Genomic DNA, 22,315 nt, shown 5'->3' with positions numbered 1-22,315 from the left:
CAAACCATTTTGGGCCGGTCATTTGAAAACGTATTTTGAAAAAACTGTTGTCGTTTCACAACCAAGTTTTGTTTAAAACTTATTCCACTGCATATAGTCTAAAAGACTAAATATAGAAGAAATGCAGTTGAACCAGCGCGTCGAGAAGATTTCATGTTTTGAACGTTTTTCCGCCACAATATACCCGACAGAGATCTGCTCTGAAACCATCTCTGTTTCTCTAGCATAATAACTATGATACAACATGTAACCCAAGTAATCCATTTCGCTGTGAACTTGGTGACATGTCGAAGAAACTTGGCACATATGACATCGGTGGCGGACAGAAACTGTTTATCGAGATTGAAAATTACCTCGCTAGTTGGCACAACGGTGAGTATATTAGAAACTGTTTTCTGTTTCAGCGGATGGTAGCTTAATAGCTGGGTTTCAGTCACGTGACAGATTTAGCACTTGTGGTTGACCCCAGGGGCCAGTTGTTCAAAGCTAGGTTAGCGCTAACCGTGGGTTAAATTTTAATCATGTGTTTTAGTCTATGTGCTTCTGAACCACTGTTCGTTTCGAAACTTTATAAAATATGACTTCTATCAGTCCAGAAAATATTTATGAAGGCTCCACAAGACATAATTCAGCAATATGTGTGAGGTTGGCTACCAAGTGTTTCGCTATGTATTAGTCTTGAGTGAAACCCACCTATATAACCAGGGAGCAGCGTGGCGGCGTCTTCAAACAACTTAGCGTCAAGTGTGGTATAACAACTGCCTAAAATAGACAAAACACTTCTCGACGTCGAAACTAACTCCCCTGACGAAGGTCCACAGGTCGAAATGTCGAGAAGTGTTTTGTCTATTTGAGGCAGTTCAAGGCAGTTGTTATACCACATTTGATGGTAGGTTAAGGCGGTTTTCCACTAGGCGGAATTTTTCGATGGAACGAAATTTTTCGCTCGATTTTCTGAAAAACCGGCTTTAAGAAAACCTAGGGACAAGAAACTTGGCCCAGAATTAGGTGCAGTGTGAACCAATCTGACCAAATCTAGCAAATTAATTCACCAGATCAAATGTCTTCTTGTCTCTGGTCTTCTAAAGCATTCTTTCCTCACAATTACACGCTTATTTGAAAAATAAGATCCTTGCATTCCAGTCAACAAAGTGTTTTATTTTTTGTCCAGTTATTGGTAGATCAATGGTGATCCACGTCAAGAACAAAGGTCCTGAACGGTTAGCTTGTGCTGACGTACTCCCCCAAGAGAAGACTTCAGGCTACAGTATGGAAACATTGGACGTTAGAAACACTTCAAAAACAAGGTAGAAATTGCCCTCGAATTGCCCGTTTTATCAGCTGCCCTAAGCTGATCATCGGGCGTTGATTGGAGTACTAGCACTAGCAAAAAATTATAAAACTGAGATCACAAGGTGCAACATGTCTGCCTCGGAATACTCTGAACTTCCAAATTCACTTGGTCGCTTTTTAGGTCCCTTTCTTTAAGCGGTCAAACTCGTCATAATTTCCCCGTGCTGAGCAGATGTAAATAACGGTATACTTGAACGATGCCTTTTGATTGGTTCTTAGGTTTTGGCGGGAAAACTCGTTTGAAGAATTTGTTTTGTAAAACAGATTTAATAAGTCAGAATGTTAGCGAGTTAATCTTGGTGCTTTTTATTATCCTGCAAGAAAAATAAATGTCTTGGGACGACATAATTCAAAATACATAAACCTAAGTACAAAATAAACGTCGTCCACCATCGTTGAAGTAATTCGAGATTTTGTTTTTGTCAATAACATATATTTCCGCGTCATTTTTTCAGGGATACAGCGTACTTTCAGAAAGTAATTTCAGAAGCTTTGAATATCGAATTATGGCGTGTTGCTGATGCGAAGTTCGAGCGATTGGAGGATAATAAAGAATGTATGAAATACAAGTTTTTATTGATTGGTAAGTTGTCACAACAATAGCGTAAGTTCAGTTTCCTCAGTCAACTCTGGTACAATGGCTCATGTCGAGTTTGAAACTGAAGCTTTTGTAAGACTAGGTGGTGTAGGAATTTCAAGACTATCCGAAAGCAAAAAATTGAAAACTAAAATTAAGATTTGCGTGTAATTTGCCGCCTTTGACCGAGTTGCAGTTGTCTTTAAAATTTCACAATGAATAGCTTTTTAAAAAAAACTTTTTAGGTTTTAGACAAAGAGTTCTTTGATGTGGACTCGGTTTCAGTATAATATGACAGATGTGATTAATTCTGTGTTTACTATTTCAGATGATACCAAGTCAAATTTGCATCAAGCTTTTACCGACTTAGTTGAAGACAGTCCCAGTAAACTAAAAGAATTTACTTGTGGTGAGTTCATTCAAGTGACGGTTCCTTCTTTGTAGCTGGAGGATTGCCATAGAGGGTTGTTAATGATTGATATCCATCAATCTTGATGGCGCAATGTTCAAAAGTCAAATTTTGCTGCCATCTTTGCTCTCAAGATTCAGTGTTTTGATTAGCTGGATGTGTCACTGATCTATATATAGTCTAGACAAAGTATAAAAGAATAGAAATGGTTACTATTCGAATCCATAGCTTGACCGAATGCGCGGTCAAGGTTCGTCATACCAAAGGCCGTGTTACACAGTGCAATTTTTCTTGCAGCTTGCAATGCAATTCTTCTTTTGAGAGATGTAAATTTGGCAACTACCGAACTTTTTGTCTTTATTACACTCCACGGGTTTCTTACACTTACATTTTGAAGATTCTTCACTAATTTACATCTCTTAAAAGTAGAATTGCTTTAGAAGTTTGAAAGAAAAAAGGACCGTTTAACATGGCCTTCAGCATTGGGATCAAGGTTCTGGGATTAGGGTTAGGATTAAGATCAGGTTTAAGATCACGTGTAGCCTGCGCTCTACTGATCTATACATATCGAAGTAAATAAAGCTCTTCTGTGCAGAGAAATCAACAACAATAATTTTTGCTTTTATATTATTATCCAGGAGAGAAGAAAAGAGGGTGGGAAATAAACAAAGGAAATTCTTCCGAAATCATCGGCGTTGTGTTTGGGATTATAATTTTGATTATTTTCATCGTTACGATGATCTTTTGGGTCAGAAGGAGACGTAAAGAGCAAGAAGAATCGTAAGTATTGTTGCTTTGATGTCCAGAGACAGATCCATTGTTGTTTTGCGGGGTGGGGAGGGGGAGAAGGTGCATGCCCGCTGCCGGCTTTTGGGTGGGTGGTGTAAAGCCTGGTTCTCATACGTCACCGACGGTCGGCAATTTGTTATTTTGAATAAATTTTCCTCGTCACCAGCCGCAATCAATACATCGTCGACTGTCGGTGACATATGAGAACCAGGCTCAAGCACTCAGTGTTTTTTTGGGCTGTCTGAATCCCGGGTAAAACTCCTGAGTACACCGAAGTGTTTATATTTAGGTGTTAATCTTTTCATATATAATCTCCCCCAAATTTGAATAATACCCAAATTTTCATACTTTCCGCACCCGCCCTGGCATGATCAACAGGGGGGACACAACCCCTGTATCCCCAGCGAGTCCATCGTGTTAATGTCAATGGCGCCTTGCATTGTATCCTGCGAGGGCGTCTTAATGTTAATCCGAGATTTGAGATAGCAACCGGCTGTGTTTCATAGGATATATCAGGGCGTTTCCAATCACGATTGAATTTCTACTTCCCGTTCTTCCCTGTTTCTGCCAAGTTCATAATTCGCCATATGAAAAAAAGGCGGTATCTCGATCTTATAAAAACATTTTTTGCGAATTTAAATCAGCTAATATATATAAGAAAACAATTTTTTTATATCACATGAATTTAGTGAGGATTTTTATCAAGTTTTGTCAATTTAAATCAGCAAAGAAAACAATTTTAAAACGTTTGTTTGTTAACACAAATTTTACTTAATTTTGATGTCTAATATTATATGCATTTTTATCGTTACCTCTTTATATTCGCAAAAAATATTCTTTGATCCGTGTGCAGGGTGAATTTCGGTAACTTGTGTCGACTTTTTACATGAATTACGGTACATGAAATCAGTATTTCCCTAGCAGGCTTATGTAAACTAGGGTCAGACTATTAAATGGCGCCATTTTGAAGATGAGAAGACAGGAAAAAAAATTCTAATTTAAATTGAACATTTGTTAAAGATATAACAAATCAATCGTGTTTGCTCAACTTTGCAAGTCAGGGTCTTTGTCTGTTTACTTTGGCAAGTTTTATGTGTGAACCTATATGCCTAGCTGAAAGAATTTGACCCTTTGGATGATTAAAAACAGGCTACAGTATTGGCACATATTGCACATATATTAGTGGATTAAACCCGGAAACCTGAAACAAATTTTACAAAACATGATTAACTAGCTGATCTTCAGCTGTTCTGCCAGCTGAATAAGAAGATTGATGGAATAAATCAAAATGTTGTTTATTCTCTAAGATGATAATAGTTTATAGTAAAAAAACCCTGTTTTGATGAAGGCCCTTAGGCCCTGCCTGCACGATGCCGGAAGAATTTGAAAACGCAAAAATATTTATCCGTTAAAATATTTATCAGCGTCCACACAAAAACGATCCGAAAACGATAAAGTTATTTGATCCCGCAATATACCTTCATGTTTTCCACCCGCGTGTCACAGGTTGGATGTCCAATTCAAAGCAAAAATCTACCAAATCCAAAGTAAAAAACAAGAATGAGGACTTTGTTTGGACAGACGACAAGCCCGAACTCATAAATATTGTTGTTGAAGTATCTATTAAATGCATGTCGTGTATAAGAAATTGTGTATAACCATACTCCGACATTTTGGACATGTTTCTCTCGTAAAATACTTCCGCAAATGCTAAAAGAATTGGCGAAGATTTTACTCATTATGAAAATAACCTAAATAAGAATTATTTGAGGCTAATATAGCATTATAAAGTTGAGCATAAGCCACCAGACTTAAAACAAGCCTCATTAATATGGAAACGACTTGCATGATACGTTTTGTCATCGTTTTCAAATTTATCCGGCAGAGCTGTCCACATGCAGGTATCCGCTCAGCCGTCGGTTTCAAATTCTTCCACTCTGGAGAGGGTTTTCAGATTCTTCCGTTTTCAGTGGGCGAAAACGCCGGATACGTGTGGACGATACGCGTAACCGTAAGAATATTCATGCGTTTTCAAATTCGTCCGGCATCGTTGGACGGGGCCTTAATATCGAGAAGCGTTTTGTTTATTTTGAGCATGATGCCAAGTAAAAGTGTGAAAATCAAATCCCTAAAAGTCCAAAATGCTTATCCCTCAGAGAGTTCAAAATCTAAATATTTTCTGGGGAGGGTGTACCCCCTGAATATCAGGCACCCCGCGCAATGCAGAATCTGGAAATTTACCTGTGAATTGAGGTGAGAAGAAGAGTGTGTATTGCAGCGAACACTTCGAGAGTTATCGCCATTTTTAAATAACCTAGTACTCAAACTTCGATTCCCCTCGGCTATAAAGCCAGATCACCGGAGAAATTAGCGACGAATCTTGCCGTGTGCCGTGTGCGTTCTTACTTCACTCATCATTTTTTCATTGTAACAGCTCTAAACTCGTGGATGATGGGAATACCGCTGCTAACACAAATGAGACCGCTGTCAACGTGGAAAAGTAAGATATAACATAAAAAAGATTTCCTCCTTCGTCTGTAGGACTTTGAAGCGCAGGAACAACAGGTCTTTTAGACGTCCAATTCTCTCGATACAATTAACTTCTGATGTTTGGAATGCAGCCCCAGTCAGTCACCTGGTCAACGCGGTACTCGTTTGTCCAATTTGATTGCTTATACTTTATAAGGCAATGGACTACAAAGCATTCATCAGAAGTGAATTGCATCCGACGAAGAAAGGATCGTACTAGCAAACTTACGAAATCCGTTTCAAGATTTCATTTATTCTCGTTGTAATTTTGAGATAATTTGCAGACAACTATGTTTGGCATCCGCCATCTTGGATATGCCTGTCCATTCTCAAGTATGCATGAGTCAGCATGACGTCAAACAGGGCGTAATCTGGCATTGATATTTTCCAATCGCAAACTTGATCGAAGCATATCGAAATCTACACCCAGTCTAGAAACTTTCGGCGAATATCTTAATCCCTTAATTGCGGTTTTTTAAAAAGTTGCCGTGTCTTAGCGTGACGTAATTTGATCAAAATCTTTGAAATGAAAATAACTGGAAAGTTCTCGGAAAATCAAAGCCAAATTTTTTCATGTTTCGAAGTTGACCTCCGGACACGCGAAGAGTTCTGCTAATCCTGATGTTAGACAGATATAGATAATAATAGATTGAGGTCGGAAATATGAAAGACGGCGTGAAAATGGAGAATAAATTGCGTGTCTTGTCTGCGGTGCTGTGGTATTTAAAGCCTATTAGAAAGTATTGTCTCAGTTATACTTATTTAGGTCTAATTCGAAAAGTTTTTCTGAAACGTATAAAGCATCAGCATTGTTTATGTTCATCCTCTGATGTTCATCGATTATCGATATGAAATATGAATAAACCAGTGAAAAAAAACCTGGATGGTTGGTCGATGCAGTGAAATACAAAAATCGCGGCTATTTACCTATTTTTTGGAATTATATATATAGATCAGTGACACATTTAGCCAATCAGACACCGAATGTGGCCGTACCAAGATGGCGGCGAGTAGTTTAAAAACAAAAATTTGAAATGTTCGTGTAAGTTGATGTAACTGACGAGAAACAGAGAATTTTATGATAATTTTTATGCTAAATGCTGTAGAAAAACACAGGCAAAGCTTTACAGCCACAGATATTAAAATCCGTGCACGTTTTTAATCAAAATTCACGATTTAGTATATCGAAAAGTTGATGTATTACTATTCTGCGAACATTTTTATGACTGTAAAGGGTCCACAGTTTCAAGTGAAACGTTAGAAAACGTCCAGTCGGAAGGTTAGAAAACTTCCAGTAAAACCCTCATTTAGTAAAGTTTATGCTTTTATTTATTGCAGTAACGATAATTCAAGACCTGATTACAAAGTAACAACAAGTTTGTAAAACAAGACGATCTTGCCATTTGATATGGCTATTGGCAAGGTAGGATCATGATGTGACGCATAACACCAGCACAGTATACCTCGTTCCCCGAGCCCGCGATTCCTCTGGCGAGAAAACAAGGCTCTGGGATAATCCAATCAGAACCATTTCTGATTTCGATTATCCCAGAGCCCTTGTTTTCTCGCCGGAGGAATCGTGGGCTCGTGGAACGAGATTGAGTATAAGTTTATACAGTAGGCCCACGTATGTTGTCCTCCTATTAGGCCATAACTATTACTCTGGCCAGTCAATGACAAGTTAATTAGTTTTCGTCTGCTCAAAAAAACACGCATCATTTAATGAACTGAAATATAGTGTTTGATCCAATTAACACAATTCATTCAGTTTGTTATTGATAAAGCAGTACTGCGTTGGCTTTGTCGATCTGCTCGCAATATACATTCTAAGTCAACAGACTATAAAACATCCATCAGAAGTGGACCTAACAAAATTGAATCTGGTGAACAGACCTTTATAACATAGTGGTTCTACTGTATATTTCTTATACTGTGCGCCCGATTAGACGAGAATTTAATAAGGTTGACTACAACAATAAAACGATAGTTAAGTATAAATGACCTAATGTTAAATAATGGCTGATCACTTAAACTTATGTATAGTTTTAATAGGTGCACGATTATTTTATACTTGTGAATAACAAACAACAATAGGCATAATATTAACCAGACTACCATTTACACCCATTGCTCTTCTGTCTGTCATAGCTAGTTAAATAACTTTCTTACACCACATCAAAAAAAGTTTATGGTCAACAGTTTATAACCCAGAAATTTATTATAATATGTATACATAATGGTTTTAATCATTTTATGATAATAAATAGAAATTATAATCATCGCGGCTTCCAAGTAATTGCTGTGTGTTTTGATGGTACGCTCCGTTTATTTATTTTGCTTGCAAGCCAGGAATTTTCGCCTGCGGTACCAGACGACCTTAATGCAAAATTGATTTTGAAGTAATTGTCGTGCTGGGCAGAATACGGTCTAAAATCAGGATCCCACTGAGCTATAGACATAGCTTTTTCTATGGCAAAACGTGGTATGATCGCGTGTGTTTATTTATTTGTTGACCACTACAAACCACATGCTGTTGTAACACAAACCTTTGCGCTTAGTTTTATGTGGATTTAAGTATTCGTTGAATGACACGAGCGACCGCTCTGTGATTTAATTCATTTATTTATCAACACCCTTAACTATGGGGAGGTAATTTGTAAATAATGTGAATTGTATTCCCAATCCCTGTCCGGGTATATAGGCGGCCTTCATGCGATAGGTTTTCTGCACTGTTAAAAAACACTTGGGTGGGGGTTGTATGAAGTCTCGGATAGCCCTAAAAAAACTTTTAAACACTTGTACAACCACTGTAGAAGTGCTTGAAAAGTAATAAATTTAGTTAGCAATGAAAAATGAGAAACTACCATGTAAAGTAAAGTTTTTTATGAAACTTCGGGCAATTTTGAACGATTGAAGAAAACGAGAGCTTTCGTTACAACGGGACCCTGCAGCGTTCTCATTCTAATTGATATTTGTTTGCGTGTACAATAAGTGGCTCGTTCGATGGCAAAGTTGTGAGTATAGATAAAATTCCTTCTTAAATCGCTAAAACGTGCCTTGAGGCGTGTTGTGTCTAGTGAAATCACTTGAAGCACATCATCCCATCTAGATGCGTGCATGTTGTCATTTTTATCGCATTACTGCATCGTCTGCATGCATATTGCATGCTGAAAAGCTATTTGGATATTTCAATATGTATTTGAATCAACACTTAAACTACTTGTTATAATCGAGGTCTATACAAAGAAATATTAGACCAGGATCTTTTTGTACAGACCAAGCCAGTAGGGCAAGCAAATTCTGCCTTGTCTAGCAAATCAAGCCTGTTTTCCACTATGTGGAATTTTGCGCGCGGAGCGAAATTTTTCTGTTTTTGTCACATTGGGGTTGTTTGTCACATAAGGACTGCTTCGCGCACAAGATTCCGCGTAGTGGAAAACAGCAAGGGCTGTCGATGGGCCGCCGAAAAACAGCGAGCGCAAATAATTTGCAAATGCCAAGCTGAAATAGGCCAGCTTGTCAATCACTGCTTTGGTTCCCTCAGATATTTTTAGCACGTCTTCTACGTAAAACCTAGGAATTTACCTGGATGATGAATGAAACTTAACTTCCAGCTGTTATCACAGAACTTTTAGCTTTTGGACCTGACCTTATTCTAGACAAAATAGAGAAAGTGCTTCTGACACGAGGTTTCATCACCACATATGTTTATGGTTGCATTGTAAGTAACACTAAAATTAAAATGACTCAAAATTAATAACTCCTTTCACACAATTGTGGTTTCGGATCAGACACTTTAAAAAGTCTCTTTGTTGTGATCTAGACGAGAACGAGGAAATATAGTTATTTGACCATCAGCGACTTATTAACTTGTTCACATATATCTAAGTCACATCTATATCTAAAGAAGAAAATCGCATCTGAAATCGCAACAAAAATTGCATGTACATTATATTATATATAAATAACAGTAGTGTTCTTGAACGGTGCTTTAATTGTTTCATCGATGCATTTCATTTTAAGATCTGTTCACACGATCCAATTTTGCTGGATCCAATTCACTTCGTATGGAATTAAATCAGTTATTCCAAAAGCAGAACTTCGCTGGTGTAAGTTGATTTGCTGCCCACATACATAGCAAGTCAGCAGACTATAAAACATCCATTAGAAGTCATTTGGATCCTACAAAGTTAAATGACTTGGGAACCCTGTAGTTCATATATAAACATGCATATGATGTTAAACAAACTATATCATTAGTGTTTCAACTCTTTGCCTAAATGCAGTCTCACCCGACCTCGCTCCTTATAACAACAACACAAGACAGTTTGCATTTGTAATCGTATCATGTCATCTGCTTTGTATTTTCCGGGCGGCCATTTGAATGGTTCCTACTTAGATCTAATCTACCGCTTCGAAGATGTCTAAAGAGGTTCTATACGTTTCTAGTTGTTGCTGTAAAAGAAAAGATATTTCCTTGATAGTAACTTTGTACCAGGTGCATAGGAAAATTTGCTTCATACATTTACTCTTATTAGCCCACCCATGGATATGAAATAAATTGCTGTCGTAAATATAACAATTTAACCTTTGATTGAAATTCGTAATCCCGAGGGTATTTCGAATATGCCAAAGTTTCTGAGCATTTTTTGCAATAACATTATATATACTTTGTCGTGACGTTTAGGGGCTTGTTTCTGAAATGACCAGATTCGGAAGTTTTTTTTCTTCTTCGCTTTTGTTTTTAAACTTTTAACTACCTTTTAAAACCCTTGCGGCCTTAACTGAAATTTGCAATGCATTTTAAGCGTCCTGCGCTTGAAATATTTGCCAAAATCGAGTGGAATACTGAGAGATTTCATTGTAGTATGACGTTATATATATATATATTTGTTTGCTCGTCAAGTCAAACTTTCAGCTGTTCTATTGCTTGCTAAACGTGCAGTCATTTAGGCACTTTGTGACGTCATGGTTTGCACTCAAGGCATGAATTCATATTCACGTTCGTAAACAATTCATAGCCCCACGTAGAGATTAAGCTTAGCTCGGAATTTGACACGTTTACAAATCCGACCTCATTAAGAATATTCCAGCTTCAAAATCGGGTGACCAAATTCAATAGGTTACGTTATCCCGGCTTCGTACGCACCAGTGTATCACACGCAACGAACTGTACAGAATATCGGGCCGTGGATCTTCACCAAAAGTCTTGTCCTCGCTCACATTCCAGACATAACCTTTTGATTAAATGAGCTTCAATTTCTAATGCATGCGAGGAGTAATGAGATGGGCGAACATCGAGAAAAAATGGAAACGCTCGAAGACTAGACTCTTACAAGGTCCCGCTATCACTTGCTCTGTCGTAATGCTATGTAGTAAATGTGGGGAACCCGGTTATATTGTTGTTTTTCCATCAAAAGTATAACCACCCTATTATATATTGATATCAGGGCAACAAGCTTCGCACCTTAATCCCCCCACTTTGGTTTCAATATAAGATAAAAAAGTGACATTTTCCGGGTCCTAATCACGGAATGCTTAACCTTGTAATGATCTGCAGGTCATATACGTGCAAAAAATCAGCATCACAAGACAACAACCCACGCGTCATTCGGCCGTTTGAAAATCAGTCAGTTATATTGTAAACTACGCATAGACGGAATATGGCGGAAATACCGTCATACGCCTCAATAAACCACGACACCGGAAGCAGTTAAAAGAAACTTTAGATGGCCAAGTTCCTTATGACAATATGACAAGGAACTGATATTTAAGGAATAGTAAAACTGAGAGGTCGCTGCGATTTTTGCTGCCATTTCATGTGCAAATTTCTTTTGATCGATGTGAACCAGCGGATAAGTTACTGTTGGTCGAATAGGGGCACTACACATCAGAACATTCGAAATTACTCACTTGTTTAGATCTACCAAAATAAGTAAAAAAAATCGAACGTAAAATGGGCCTTTATTCTTTATCTGTTTACACTTGTGACTTTTGCATCTTTCGACAGATGCGAATTAGTGAACAAGTTACTGATGCTCAAATATAGGCATTAATATATCAGAGCATTCATATAACTCCTCGCTCTTTCACATCTTTCGAAAGTAGAAAATTGCAAGTCTAAACGGACATTTACAGTCAATCCTAGGATGTTTTCTCGCGCAATGCTGCGAAGCACATTCGACAATTCAAATGTGTATTACCAAATTGCCCGAATGTTCTGTTTCCAAGTTCATCAATTATCCAGTCATAATCGCAATTTGATTGGATAATTTATGTGCACGTCATGGGAACTGAAGATTTGAACCTAACAACGAACATTTGGATTTTCTAACGAACTTCAGGACGGGACATTACAGCTAGGAAACGTAAAAAATATTTCGAAATTGACTGTCTTATCAAATAGGAATCGAACTATCGAAACCTGCTGGCTGACGTTCTCTGAGAACACTCGAAGCTATTCCGACAGGTGTTCCTGTTTTTAAGTATTTTAAGAACATCAAATGTTTTTTCAAAATAGCGTCGTTTAGACTGCTCACGAGTCTCACAACTTTAACAAATTTCACATTATTTTGACATTCCATCCATGCATACTACGTGTGCGAAAATGCAAGGTGGTGGCAGGTGTCGTTTTACTGACCACTTTTTTGCATAAATGTCTCACGAAATTCGAGGCAGGATGCGATGAACTTGAGGTGTACTTTACTCTACTGTTTATTTTTACATTTTCCACCTGCCCAGTGACACATAGAGTTCATTTTTTACCCTCTGTGGGCTGGAAAATTTTTTAAACCGTTTCAGACATTTCACAGGTGTTTTTCATCCCGAAACGCGCACTTGCGAGAAGGGACTGGGAGGAATATAGAAATTCACAACGCTGCAGTGCTAAATATAGTAACAAATGAAAGATAACGAAGATTCAAATTTTCCATAATTTCGAGCCAAGGAGAAAAGTTACATGTGATTAGTTTGTCACAAAGCATGCATGCAAACGCTATTAGATCAGAAGTTTAATAAATTGAAACGTACTTCAAATGAGATATTGCAATGCAAAGCCGTACATTGATATGTAAAACAGTGTTACAGCTCTGCTCGTCGTTAACAACTACATACACTCATCTCGTCGAGTCCTAATTAGTTTCTTCAAATTCCCCCTGACCCGCTGGTATCGTATAATTATCCAACTTCCATATGTAATTTACTCTTCAAGATACCCCAAAACACAAGTTTCCACCGATAAGATTCGAATGAATACGGCATTTGCTACCGTTCCAGGCTAGACGCTTCTAACGGAATATTGATCTCCAATTAACAGCCTTTGATCTCGCCTGCCAATAGTAATTAATATTGAAAATTATTTTCAAAGTAACGCTTTTACGCCCGTTTACACTTCTGGTTTTTGCTTCATTTTTATGTGCGATTTTCTTCTTTGGAGAGATGTGAACAAGCGAATTACTTACGTGTGTTTTAAAACGAGCTCCTATACATCAGAGCATTCATTACTAATGAACCGTTAACATCCATCAAAAGAAGAAACTCGCACCAAAATCCTAGCAATATTACAAAGTGTAAAAACGAGCCTCAAGGCATGCATTCTTAACCTGTCTCGTTTGATATTTAATTATGCAAGAATATATAGATAAATTCCCTCTTTTATTTCTTTGAATTCTTTCTAGTTGCGTCTGTTTCATCTTCTCTTTTCTCCACATTGGACCTAAAGTACATTCCAAAATATTTCTAAAGCAGAATTGCATTTGAAATAAATAACTTTTATCTCTTAAGTCATCTCAAGCGGTAACCGGTTTCAGAAATTTCTCCGACGTGTCTAAGGGAGTTTTTGACAATTTTATGACGACTTTATGAAAGTAATTTAAAATCCATTAAATCGGGTTTTCATTGATAACTAAACCCAAAGTACTTTTCATTAAGTTGTTTACGCGTCGCTCAGAAGTGTTCGTTGTAAAATGTGCCTTTGCAATGCCGAGAACTTTTCTATCCAACGAACCGCATGTCTATTAAACCTCGGGAAGTCGAGGTTGGTTCATCGCGTCCCTGTTAAGACAGACTGTCATTTCCAGCAAACAGCTGCTGACGTAAGCACGCCCTCGCAAATCATATCAAATGAGACAATATGTTGGCATGGAATGTTAACTTTCTATTATGCTTAGTAGATTATATTTATTGAGTTTTATTAAAATGTCAAAATGGATAGGAAATAATGAAACATCGTATTTCAAACGGCGGGCGGTTTGGGCCGAAGTTGTGGACAAATGTCAAATATATACACTCGTGTGTATATACTATAGAGTATAGAGTTGCATCATTGAAATTTTTTGTTTATTTGGCAGTCGGTCTGTCCTGTGCTCTGAGTCACTGAATACACACGGTTAAACCTATGAGAAATTCATCATTGTTAAAGCTGCATTAACTACGACCTATAGGAAGTATTTAATAAATAACACAAACTTTATGCTGTATATTAAAATCCTGATCAATCCGACCTTTAAACAACATTTGCTAACTGGTGTTTGTCGGTACCGCTGCATGCAACTGTTAAGTGTAGCTACGTTTTGACCAGTGAAAACATGCGGTCGTTCCAGCACGAGTAATTGGCTTTTCACCCTTATTAACCAGACATATTACACATTCCTTAGTAAATACCATAGTATATAGGTCTTTCACACCATACATAGGTTATGGTGTTTTTAAACATATGGCAGTAATTGCTACAATATAGTTACATATTCCTTTGTTGTTTTAAAATGTATTTTCAACCAAAACGCAACATATACCACATACCTGTTTAAAGGGCCTCTGTGGCTTTGTAATGTCTATACGTTGTCGCTAGGCAACGATAAACATTGGCGCACTTCAAAATTCCTCCTCTTGGCAAATGACCCGAACCTGACCTCGGAAATAAGACCGACCAATCGGAATACAGATCGCTGTTCTCGTCACGCACCGGAGCGGTCTCGTTGCCAACACGTCGGCCAATCAGATGCGGCCGTTTTGTTTATAGCCAACACCGGGACGGACTTTATATATAGTTTCATCTATCAGAAAGCTCTGCTACCCATTCTTAGAGTATTTTCACGGCAGTGACCGCCAGCACCGAAGTGAAACCAGCTGCCGGTAGAGTTTGGCAATTAATACTCTTGTCAGGACGTATTTATTCGCTGAATATATTCATTTACGCCACGAAAACAGTAGTCGCGCAAGGTATTTTTCGAGCAAGGGATTTGAAACTTGATCTTCAAAATCGAGTGCGGTCGTTGCGCTGGACATTGGTCTCCAAAGATTTGAATTCGGGACAACTAGCACGTCTGACTTCAACTGGACAATTTTCAGGTGCAGAGCCGTGTTCAAAATTCTGGAGTCTCCGTAAATATATGTCGTGGGATAACGCTTGCTTTGATTAAACACCTCTTGAAGATTATCGCGGGTTTTAACAAGGATTCGTAACAAGTACAGTATTTCTATCGATTGACAACCCCCGAAAATATCGTATTTTGTACTGTATCTATATATAATATCGCTATAGCATCGCCACTTTTGTCGTTTGCGCGAAGGGACAGTCGATATGAGTAGTTTAACGTCAAGAAAGACGTCTCACATTGCGGAGAAGTTCGCTCAGAATTGGAAGGAACGGCGGCCCGAAGCTGAAGCGACAGGCGAAGAAGGTGAACTGGATGACAGCCTTACGAACTTACAGTGGCTGAATAATATCACAGTCCTAGACATCACACCTGCCGGGCTTGCGAGTGAATCATCACCCTCAAGCAGTCCAAGATCTTCTGAAGATGACCTTGCTGAAACATCAAGCGAGAAATCAGATCCCGAGGTATTAAAACAGGACAGTAAGATTGATTACATGTCGGACCCGCACAGAAAACCACCATATTCCTACGCTACGCTCATCTGTATGGCGATGAGAGAGACGAAGAAGAGCAAGATCACTTTGAGCGCAATATACAAGTGGATTCGAGAAAACTTCGTCTACTATCGACACGCCGATCCGACTTGGCAGGTATGAATGCTCTGTTATATGTTATATACATGTATACAAATATAGTATTCAGTCTGCGAGGGTATTAAAACGGGGTAAAGAATTTCCTTGGTGAAAACTGAAATGTTTGTCTAGACATTTTGTTCTGCATCATCGCGGAACCGTGTTAGTGAAGATTTTAATTGAAACAGTATGTTCAACTTTCGCCCCTTCAACGATATCCCTACGTTTCCTTCGAGATTTAATTAAATTTGACAAATTTTTGAAAGTTTGTCTACAATACAGTCCAGCCGAAAAATACTAACAATACTCTATACGCTATATGCTATACTATATTTTCTGATCCGTCTTATTTCTTCGGAATCCTTTCCAGGTAATTTCAATTCGCCCCGTGTATTAAAAAGATTAATGATTAATGTCACCGACCATATAGATGTATTTCAAAATTAGTTCAGACAGGCTACGTAAATATTCGTTAAATATCGTATCTGAATAGTAATATACATGAATTAATATAAATTAAAGCAATAGAATAACTTGCATTTTAAGTTATTGCGACAAGGATTTGTCGGCTACGCAGTATTTGTGCGAAAGACCGAAATGCCGGGTATATATATTCGTGCTTTTTATCTTGTTTTGCTTGTTTTACGAGTACAGACATTTAAATTTATTTATCGAGCAACGCTGTGTAAATATTAACCTGAAATCGGACATTTTTCTAGTCAGTACAAACAATACAACCGATCCCCCACCTAGAGTGGCTTTGCTATTGGCTTGGAAAAACTATACGACACCCAAACATTTGCGGAAACGAAGGTATTAAATGGTTTATCCCGTATAAATCCGAGGCCGCGACGTTCAATTCAAATGTGGGGAAACAGTGTTTCTGTCAATTTCGCCCTATCTGAGAGTGCTGTGACGTCTGCCCCACATACGGCGCGATTATACCGATAACTAGTCCTTGTTAATTTGAGAAGCGAGACAAACGCGTGGCAAAGGAAATTCAGTTGTGATTCTTCATAAATACATTTTCAGACCTGGCCCTTAGGGCGCTTGCACGTTCGAGACTGTAGTGTTTTCGATTCAAATCGTCTCATTACTGATTCATTATGAATAATAGATTATGAACAGGTAACTGTATTTAAATATAATTACAGAAATGTCTTTCTATGTTTAAAATGCTAGCAAATTTCGCTTTGTTATTAATCCTATGCTCTATTCTTTTGCGGTATATATTTTTCATGTTTACGCTACAAAGAAAAATTGCTAGCTTCGTTTAAAACGCATTTCATTGGAATTAAATGGCATGTGATAATTATTGGAAGACATGCTGTTTATACTGCTTAGCACATTTCGAAAACATACGCAGTCGTCTACGGTCTATACCATCGTCTAATCGGTTTTCTTCTACGAGAAATTGGCGTTGCAATAAAGTCAGGTCTGCTTGAAAGCTGTTCTTCTGAAAGCTGTTCTCCTTCTGAAGTCTGCTAGCCAATGAAAAATTATTTATACTAACCGAAATAGGTTACATATGGTTTAGAAATTAGTTTTTGTTTCTGACACTTACAAACAAACCGTTCATTGACATTGCCCGAATTTACATCGACAATCGCATGTAATTCGCCAATGAAATCTATTATTCTCCCGTGTAACAGTATATATATATATTTACAATGGTACATCTTTCAGATATCTAACGATGCCTTCGTTTGCGGCCGACAAGGTCACATATTGTTTATGAATTTAGTTTTCTACAAGTGTTAATAATAATAAGTGTACGTTGGCGTCTAATTTTGCATGATAATTTTTTAGGCGTTGAGAGATGAAATCGTGTGATTATTTAGGGCCCACAGGATGTGTCATGATTTGTATGACAGATTAGAATACAGGATGTTTAGGTTTCTCTTGTTAAACACGCATTGTTTCAAACATTAATCCACAGAAGGTGGTCGAATCAATTATTAAAACCCCAGCCTTTACGTACGAAAAGCGCACGAACGGCTACAACTTTCGTAATTTTCTGTAAACCACCCCAGTATCTTCATATTTTCTTAATCTATGCTTGTCCTTTATCTGTGTTGATTTCTTTCTAGTTTACGAAAAAAACACGTAATACTTCATTCAACAATCTGTTTCTTATTATGAATTTTTAATAAGTTACAAACCTCGTGTTTTTGACATACAGCACAAATAGGCTTTTGCGGTTTTGTAATGGGCAGGCTTTTAGTAAGAACCGTTGTATAGATGAAAATATATGAAGACGTTCATGTCTTCATGTGGGCCTTTCTTTTGATTCGCGATAGATACTGTGTAATTTTCCTTTGCAATAAAGGTTGAGTAAGTTGACAGAATATTTATTAGGTAATAAGTGCATGCAATTAGGACTTCGCTATTATCCCTTCCGATACGGCGATGGCAATATAATTCAATAAAATGGAAATTTGGCAACTTCACAAGAAATACAGAATCTCTGTATCACTCGTGTGTTTATTGTATACTTAACTAGATGCAATATATCATTCCACTCAGATTAAATATTAAATGCTCGCGCTAAGCGGTCTTGTAAAAATATAATGCTCGTTGATGTAGCTATTTCCATATTTGGTAACAACCGTTGTTCCCTGTTTCTATATAGAGCCTGGTGATCTCTAGTACAACTGGAGCGAAACAGGCGTTTTCTAGTTAACATTTTTAGTCTTAACACTAACACTGAGTGTTGTACAACATATCAAAATGAAGCTGCTAATTATTGCACAAATTCCAAGCTTTCGTCCGAAACGAAATATTTTTTAAGCCTCAAAAATATTTGCCCATGATTTATATTTTTCAAATATTTATCTTTTTGCTTAAGAGTTAAGTCTTTAAATCTTTACACCGAATAGCGATTTTCAAGAGCCTCAGTTTAGTGTGTACAGGCCAAAGTGTGAAGACAAGTACTCAGCTAAAAACTCAATGGCAAATACGGATGTGATTATCAACAGTTACTCCAGTTGTATTGAGTTCACCGTTCTTTCAAATAGGACGATTAGGCAACGCCATTTTGATTTTTCATTGCAATAAAAACTGTTTTTTTGCGCTCACTCGGATATAGTAATATAAAATGAAATTTTCACACGCCTTGCCGAACTTTAATTTAAATCATAAGTTTTAATTGATTCCATGTAGTTTTTCCCAAGCCTTATTGCCGCCTTCGCCAGAATTATTACTGCCATTACCCGAGTTATTACTTTAATTTGAGCGCAAAACGACCGCCGTTTTAACTGAAGTGTTTAATTCATGTATAGGCCACTGGAAAGGTTTAATTATAAAACCCTAGGAACAGCGAATGGAACGCATGTTTATTTTTAATAGGTTCTTCGGGTGAAACTATTATTTGCCGTTGAAAAAGGCTATCGTCTGGTTTTGGGTGAAATCTTCACAGAACATGTTTTTCAATGTCGATTTTTTTATTTCATTGTATTTTGGAAGGGTTGATAAGTTTATGTTTACGCAAAAGAAGCATTATAAATCTGAGCTTATTCATCAAGTACAAGCATTCCTGACGAAATTCCTCGTCTAGATTCATCACTCAGTACAACTGAAAAAAATAGCGTACAAAACAAACAAAATGCTTTTTTAAAGCATTTAAAGTTTTGTCAAGTGACTTATAACTTCCCCAAAACTACCCCCTCTGCCAAATGTAGAATAAATCGCCTTAAAAACCATTAGTATACCCTTGTCTCTGAAACAATTGTGCATTTTTTTAACATTTTATAAATACTTGATAATTTAGCTTTCTTTGGAATAAATTCAAAATAAATGCTTTGCAAGTGGAAAAATATTATTGTCTTCATTGACATTGACATTGTCATTAGTTACAAGCGATGCGGAGTGGAGGACAGAATCGTACGACGAATTACGATAGTAAGACTGGGGCTAGGCCTAAAATTTCATTTCCTCCAATTCCTCGGCTTCCGCAGATAAACAACTTGAACCTTTTCCAAGTTTTCTTGTCTGTTCAGTTTGATTAAATTCCGGTTTACCGAAGTGCAGGGTCTTAAATAAAACTCCCAACAGCTCCAGCTGTTCTGTATATATTAACCGTCGATGTCGCTCTCATGTCGAACTTAATCCCCCGAGTGTAAATATTCAATTCAATACACAATGCTTTCTGTCAAATATGACATACTAATGATAAATATTGACTCAAAAACTGAATTCAGATGTTGTATAAACGACGCGAGAGGAATTATTTGGTAATAGATCATTCCATTTCAATCAAACGCAATGAAGAAAAAAATATCTAAGAAAAGTAATTGCTAATCTGCTTTCATGCTTTTAAAATATTCTCTATAAGTAGCTTTAATGAAATTAAATTTATCAAGGCCCCCAATGCCCAGCAGGATATCTTAAACTTTTCGATTTATCAATAAGCCAACCGAAAGGTATAAAGCAGGCCTCGTTTTTTAATATTTATTTTTTTTTCAATGTTTATAACACATATATTAGCGCCACGTATATTCGCTTTTAATGGCTGTACCCGAATATTTTTGTGTCAAATTGTAGGTAGTAATAGTAGGTAATAGCAAAAGTACCGTATTTCCATTTCAGACAAGTGTCTGCTGTTGTGCTAAATTAAGAAACAGCGGGCCTGGAAGACCTTCAATTTAATATCCATTGTTGATTGCAATGTCGTGTTGAAAGCACCTGCATGTATTTTAAATCCTTGAAGACAGTGGCTTTCAAGCAGCTGGGTGGGGGGATAATATGAACGAAGAACTGAATATCCTTCGCCCGGAGAACTTAATATCCTTCGCCCTTCAAACAAAAATAGAGTATAGATAATAGTAAATGTTGGAAAGGGCCATATTTCCAATGGTGCATGGGTCCAGAGTTGAAGCAAATAAATTACACGACTTAATTTCATACATTCGAAGTACATTATGACAACAAACACTATTGGATATGGCTTTCCGAAGAATATTTGTGAATATAAAGAGATGGAAAATTATGGGTTGTAGTTATTTATTCTGCCTTACCCAGGATCGGCTACTGAATGGTTAGCCCCACCCAAGATTATTTGCTTTGCCCACTCTAGAACTTAACCCTGGGTTAAATTTTAACCCGGTGTTTTAGTTCGTATGCGGTTTCTGTCTCCCGGTATTCAAACGGAAACAAATTTCTCAAGTTCTTCATAATAATCTTTTCTTTGCAGAACTCGATCCGTCATAATCTTTCGCTAAACAAATGTTTCGTCAAAGTAGCCAGACGCAAGGATGAGCCAGGAAAAGGCGGCTTCTGGAAGATCGATCCGGCATACGCCGACATGTTTGTCGATGGCGTCTTCAAACGACGTCGGAGCTCTACGAAGGCCTCACGAAAATCTACGAGCGCTTCCAATAAATCTGTTCGAAGCAAGTCAACCTCGAGTCTTCCAACAAAGCGCCCGGCCAACTGGAGCGATCTTGCTTCAGACACCAAGAGGATACGAGTTGAACGACCTAGTTTGAACTATTATCGCCATAATGACGTATTTGATTCATATTTCGAAGAAGAAATCCCGCCATTCACCGGGTGCCTGAAACAAGACCTAAATTGGAATTCATTCCTGGCCGAAAGTGAGGGTGAAATCAGCTTTAGGGACGCATTGGATAGTCAGGGAATAATCATTGATCATAACTTTCGTGTAGTTAATAGTCCCTTCACAACCTTCACACCTGCTACCCCACCACACAACGATGTTTTTGTACCCGAGGACAATTTAGATCTGACAATACACGGGGTAGGGTTACTTACCCAACATCGTATGCCCCCCTCGCCGCCACGGATGACAAGTGACCACCCCTGGGCTGAGGAACCACCTCACGACGTCATGGCCTCGCTGGATTTCCTCGTAAATCACGACTTGGGTTATTGAGAATCCAGTTTTCGATCACTGTGTGAATTTTTTTTGCTTGTCTTGCTCATCCCTGGGAGCCTGGACTGAATTATGGCATCGTTGATATGATGTCACTGTCATGACGTCACTGGTGATGTCACATATGTAAATAGCCGCTGGTTTTTAAAAATAATGCGCATGCGCTGTAATCAAAGAATCAGACATACCTTTCCTCTTTTCTGCGTCCTTCGAGCCGAAACTTTTAATAAACGATAGAGAGTAATTGAAATTAATTGTTGATATAAACTTGGCAAATCCATAGATAAAATGCTATTGTTGATACACTATAATACTGTAAAGACTAAATGCTACGTGATATACAAACAAGCTACTATTATTATATAATGCACTGATTTTTTTAACCAAACTGCACGCATTCTTGTAGATAATGTATTTATAGTTGAATATTTTGGCTTTGTAATTAATATAGTCTTAAGTTATTGAATTACTATCTGTACTAACATTACCTCGTTTTACAATAATTTATTGCGAAATCGACCCGTTTTCCTCTATGTTTCTCAGATTTATCTTGAAATAGATAATAATTCCATTTTCAGTAAATCCTAAATACATGAATTTAATCTTTGAGATTATGTCAGGATTGGAGTTAGATTAAGGATTAGCCTTGAGCTCTTGACCCTAATCAACCATAAACCTAAGACCTAATCTTAAGCTTGCTAAGATTTGTTACTATTGTTTCAATTTGTTACTCTATTTCAATTCAAAATAGTGAAC

The 22,315-nt window shown here is 37.6% G+C and overlaps 1 protein-coding gene and 1 long non-coding RNA gene across 2 annotated transcripts; one reads left to right on the top strand and one right to left on the bottom strand.

Annotated features, from left to right (window-relative positions):
* Positions 1-7,861: 7,861 nt before the first annotated feature.
* LOC114519583 lies at positions 7,862-14,610 on the bottom strand. Its single transcript, XR_003686589.1, has 3 exons — positions 14,457-14,610; positions 9,243-13,371; positions 7,862-8,033 (listed from the first exon to the last, which is right to left on the bottom strand). It is a non-coding gene; the product is annotated as an uncharacterized LOC114519583 (long non-coding RNA).
* A 118-nt stretch (positions 14,611-14,728) lies between these two features.
* Positions 14,729-22,046, top strand: LOC114519582 (forkhead box protein J1-B-like). The gene is made up of 2 exons (XM_028539733.1): positions 14,729-15,684; positions 20,858-22,046. The coding sequence occupies exons 1-2, from the start codon at positions 15,238-15,240 to the stop codon at positions 21,557-21,559; spliced, it is 1,149 nt and encodes a 382-aa protein (XP_028395534.1). The 5' UTR covers positions 14,729-15,237; the 3' UTR covers positions 21,560-22,046.
* Positions 22,047-22,315: the final 269 nt, after the last annotated feature.

The sequence above is a fragment of the Dendronephthya gigantea genome, unplaced genomic scaffold, assembly GCF_004324835.1.
Source record: "Dendronephthya gigantea isolate DGI-Jeju-01 unplaced genomic scaffold, DenGig_1.0 000013F, whole genome shotgun sequence".
NCBI classification, from domain to species: Eukaryota; Metazoa; Cnidaria; class Anthozoa; order Malacalcyonacea; family Nephtheidae; genus Dendronephthya; species Dendronephthya gigantea.
Note: the sequence above shows the minus strand (reverse complement) of the source record. Positions and strands in the feature narration are given on the sequence as shown.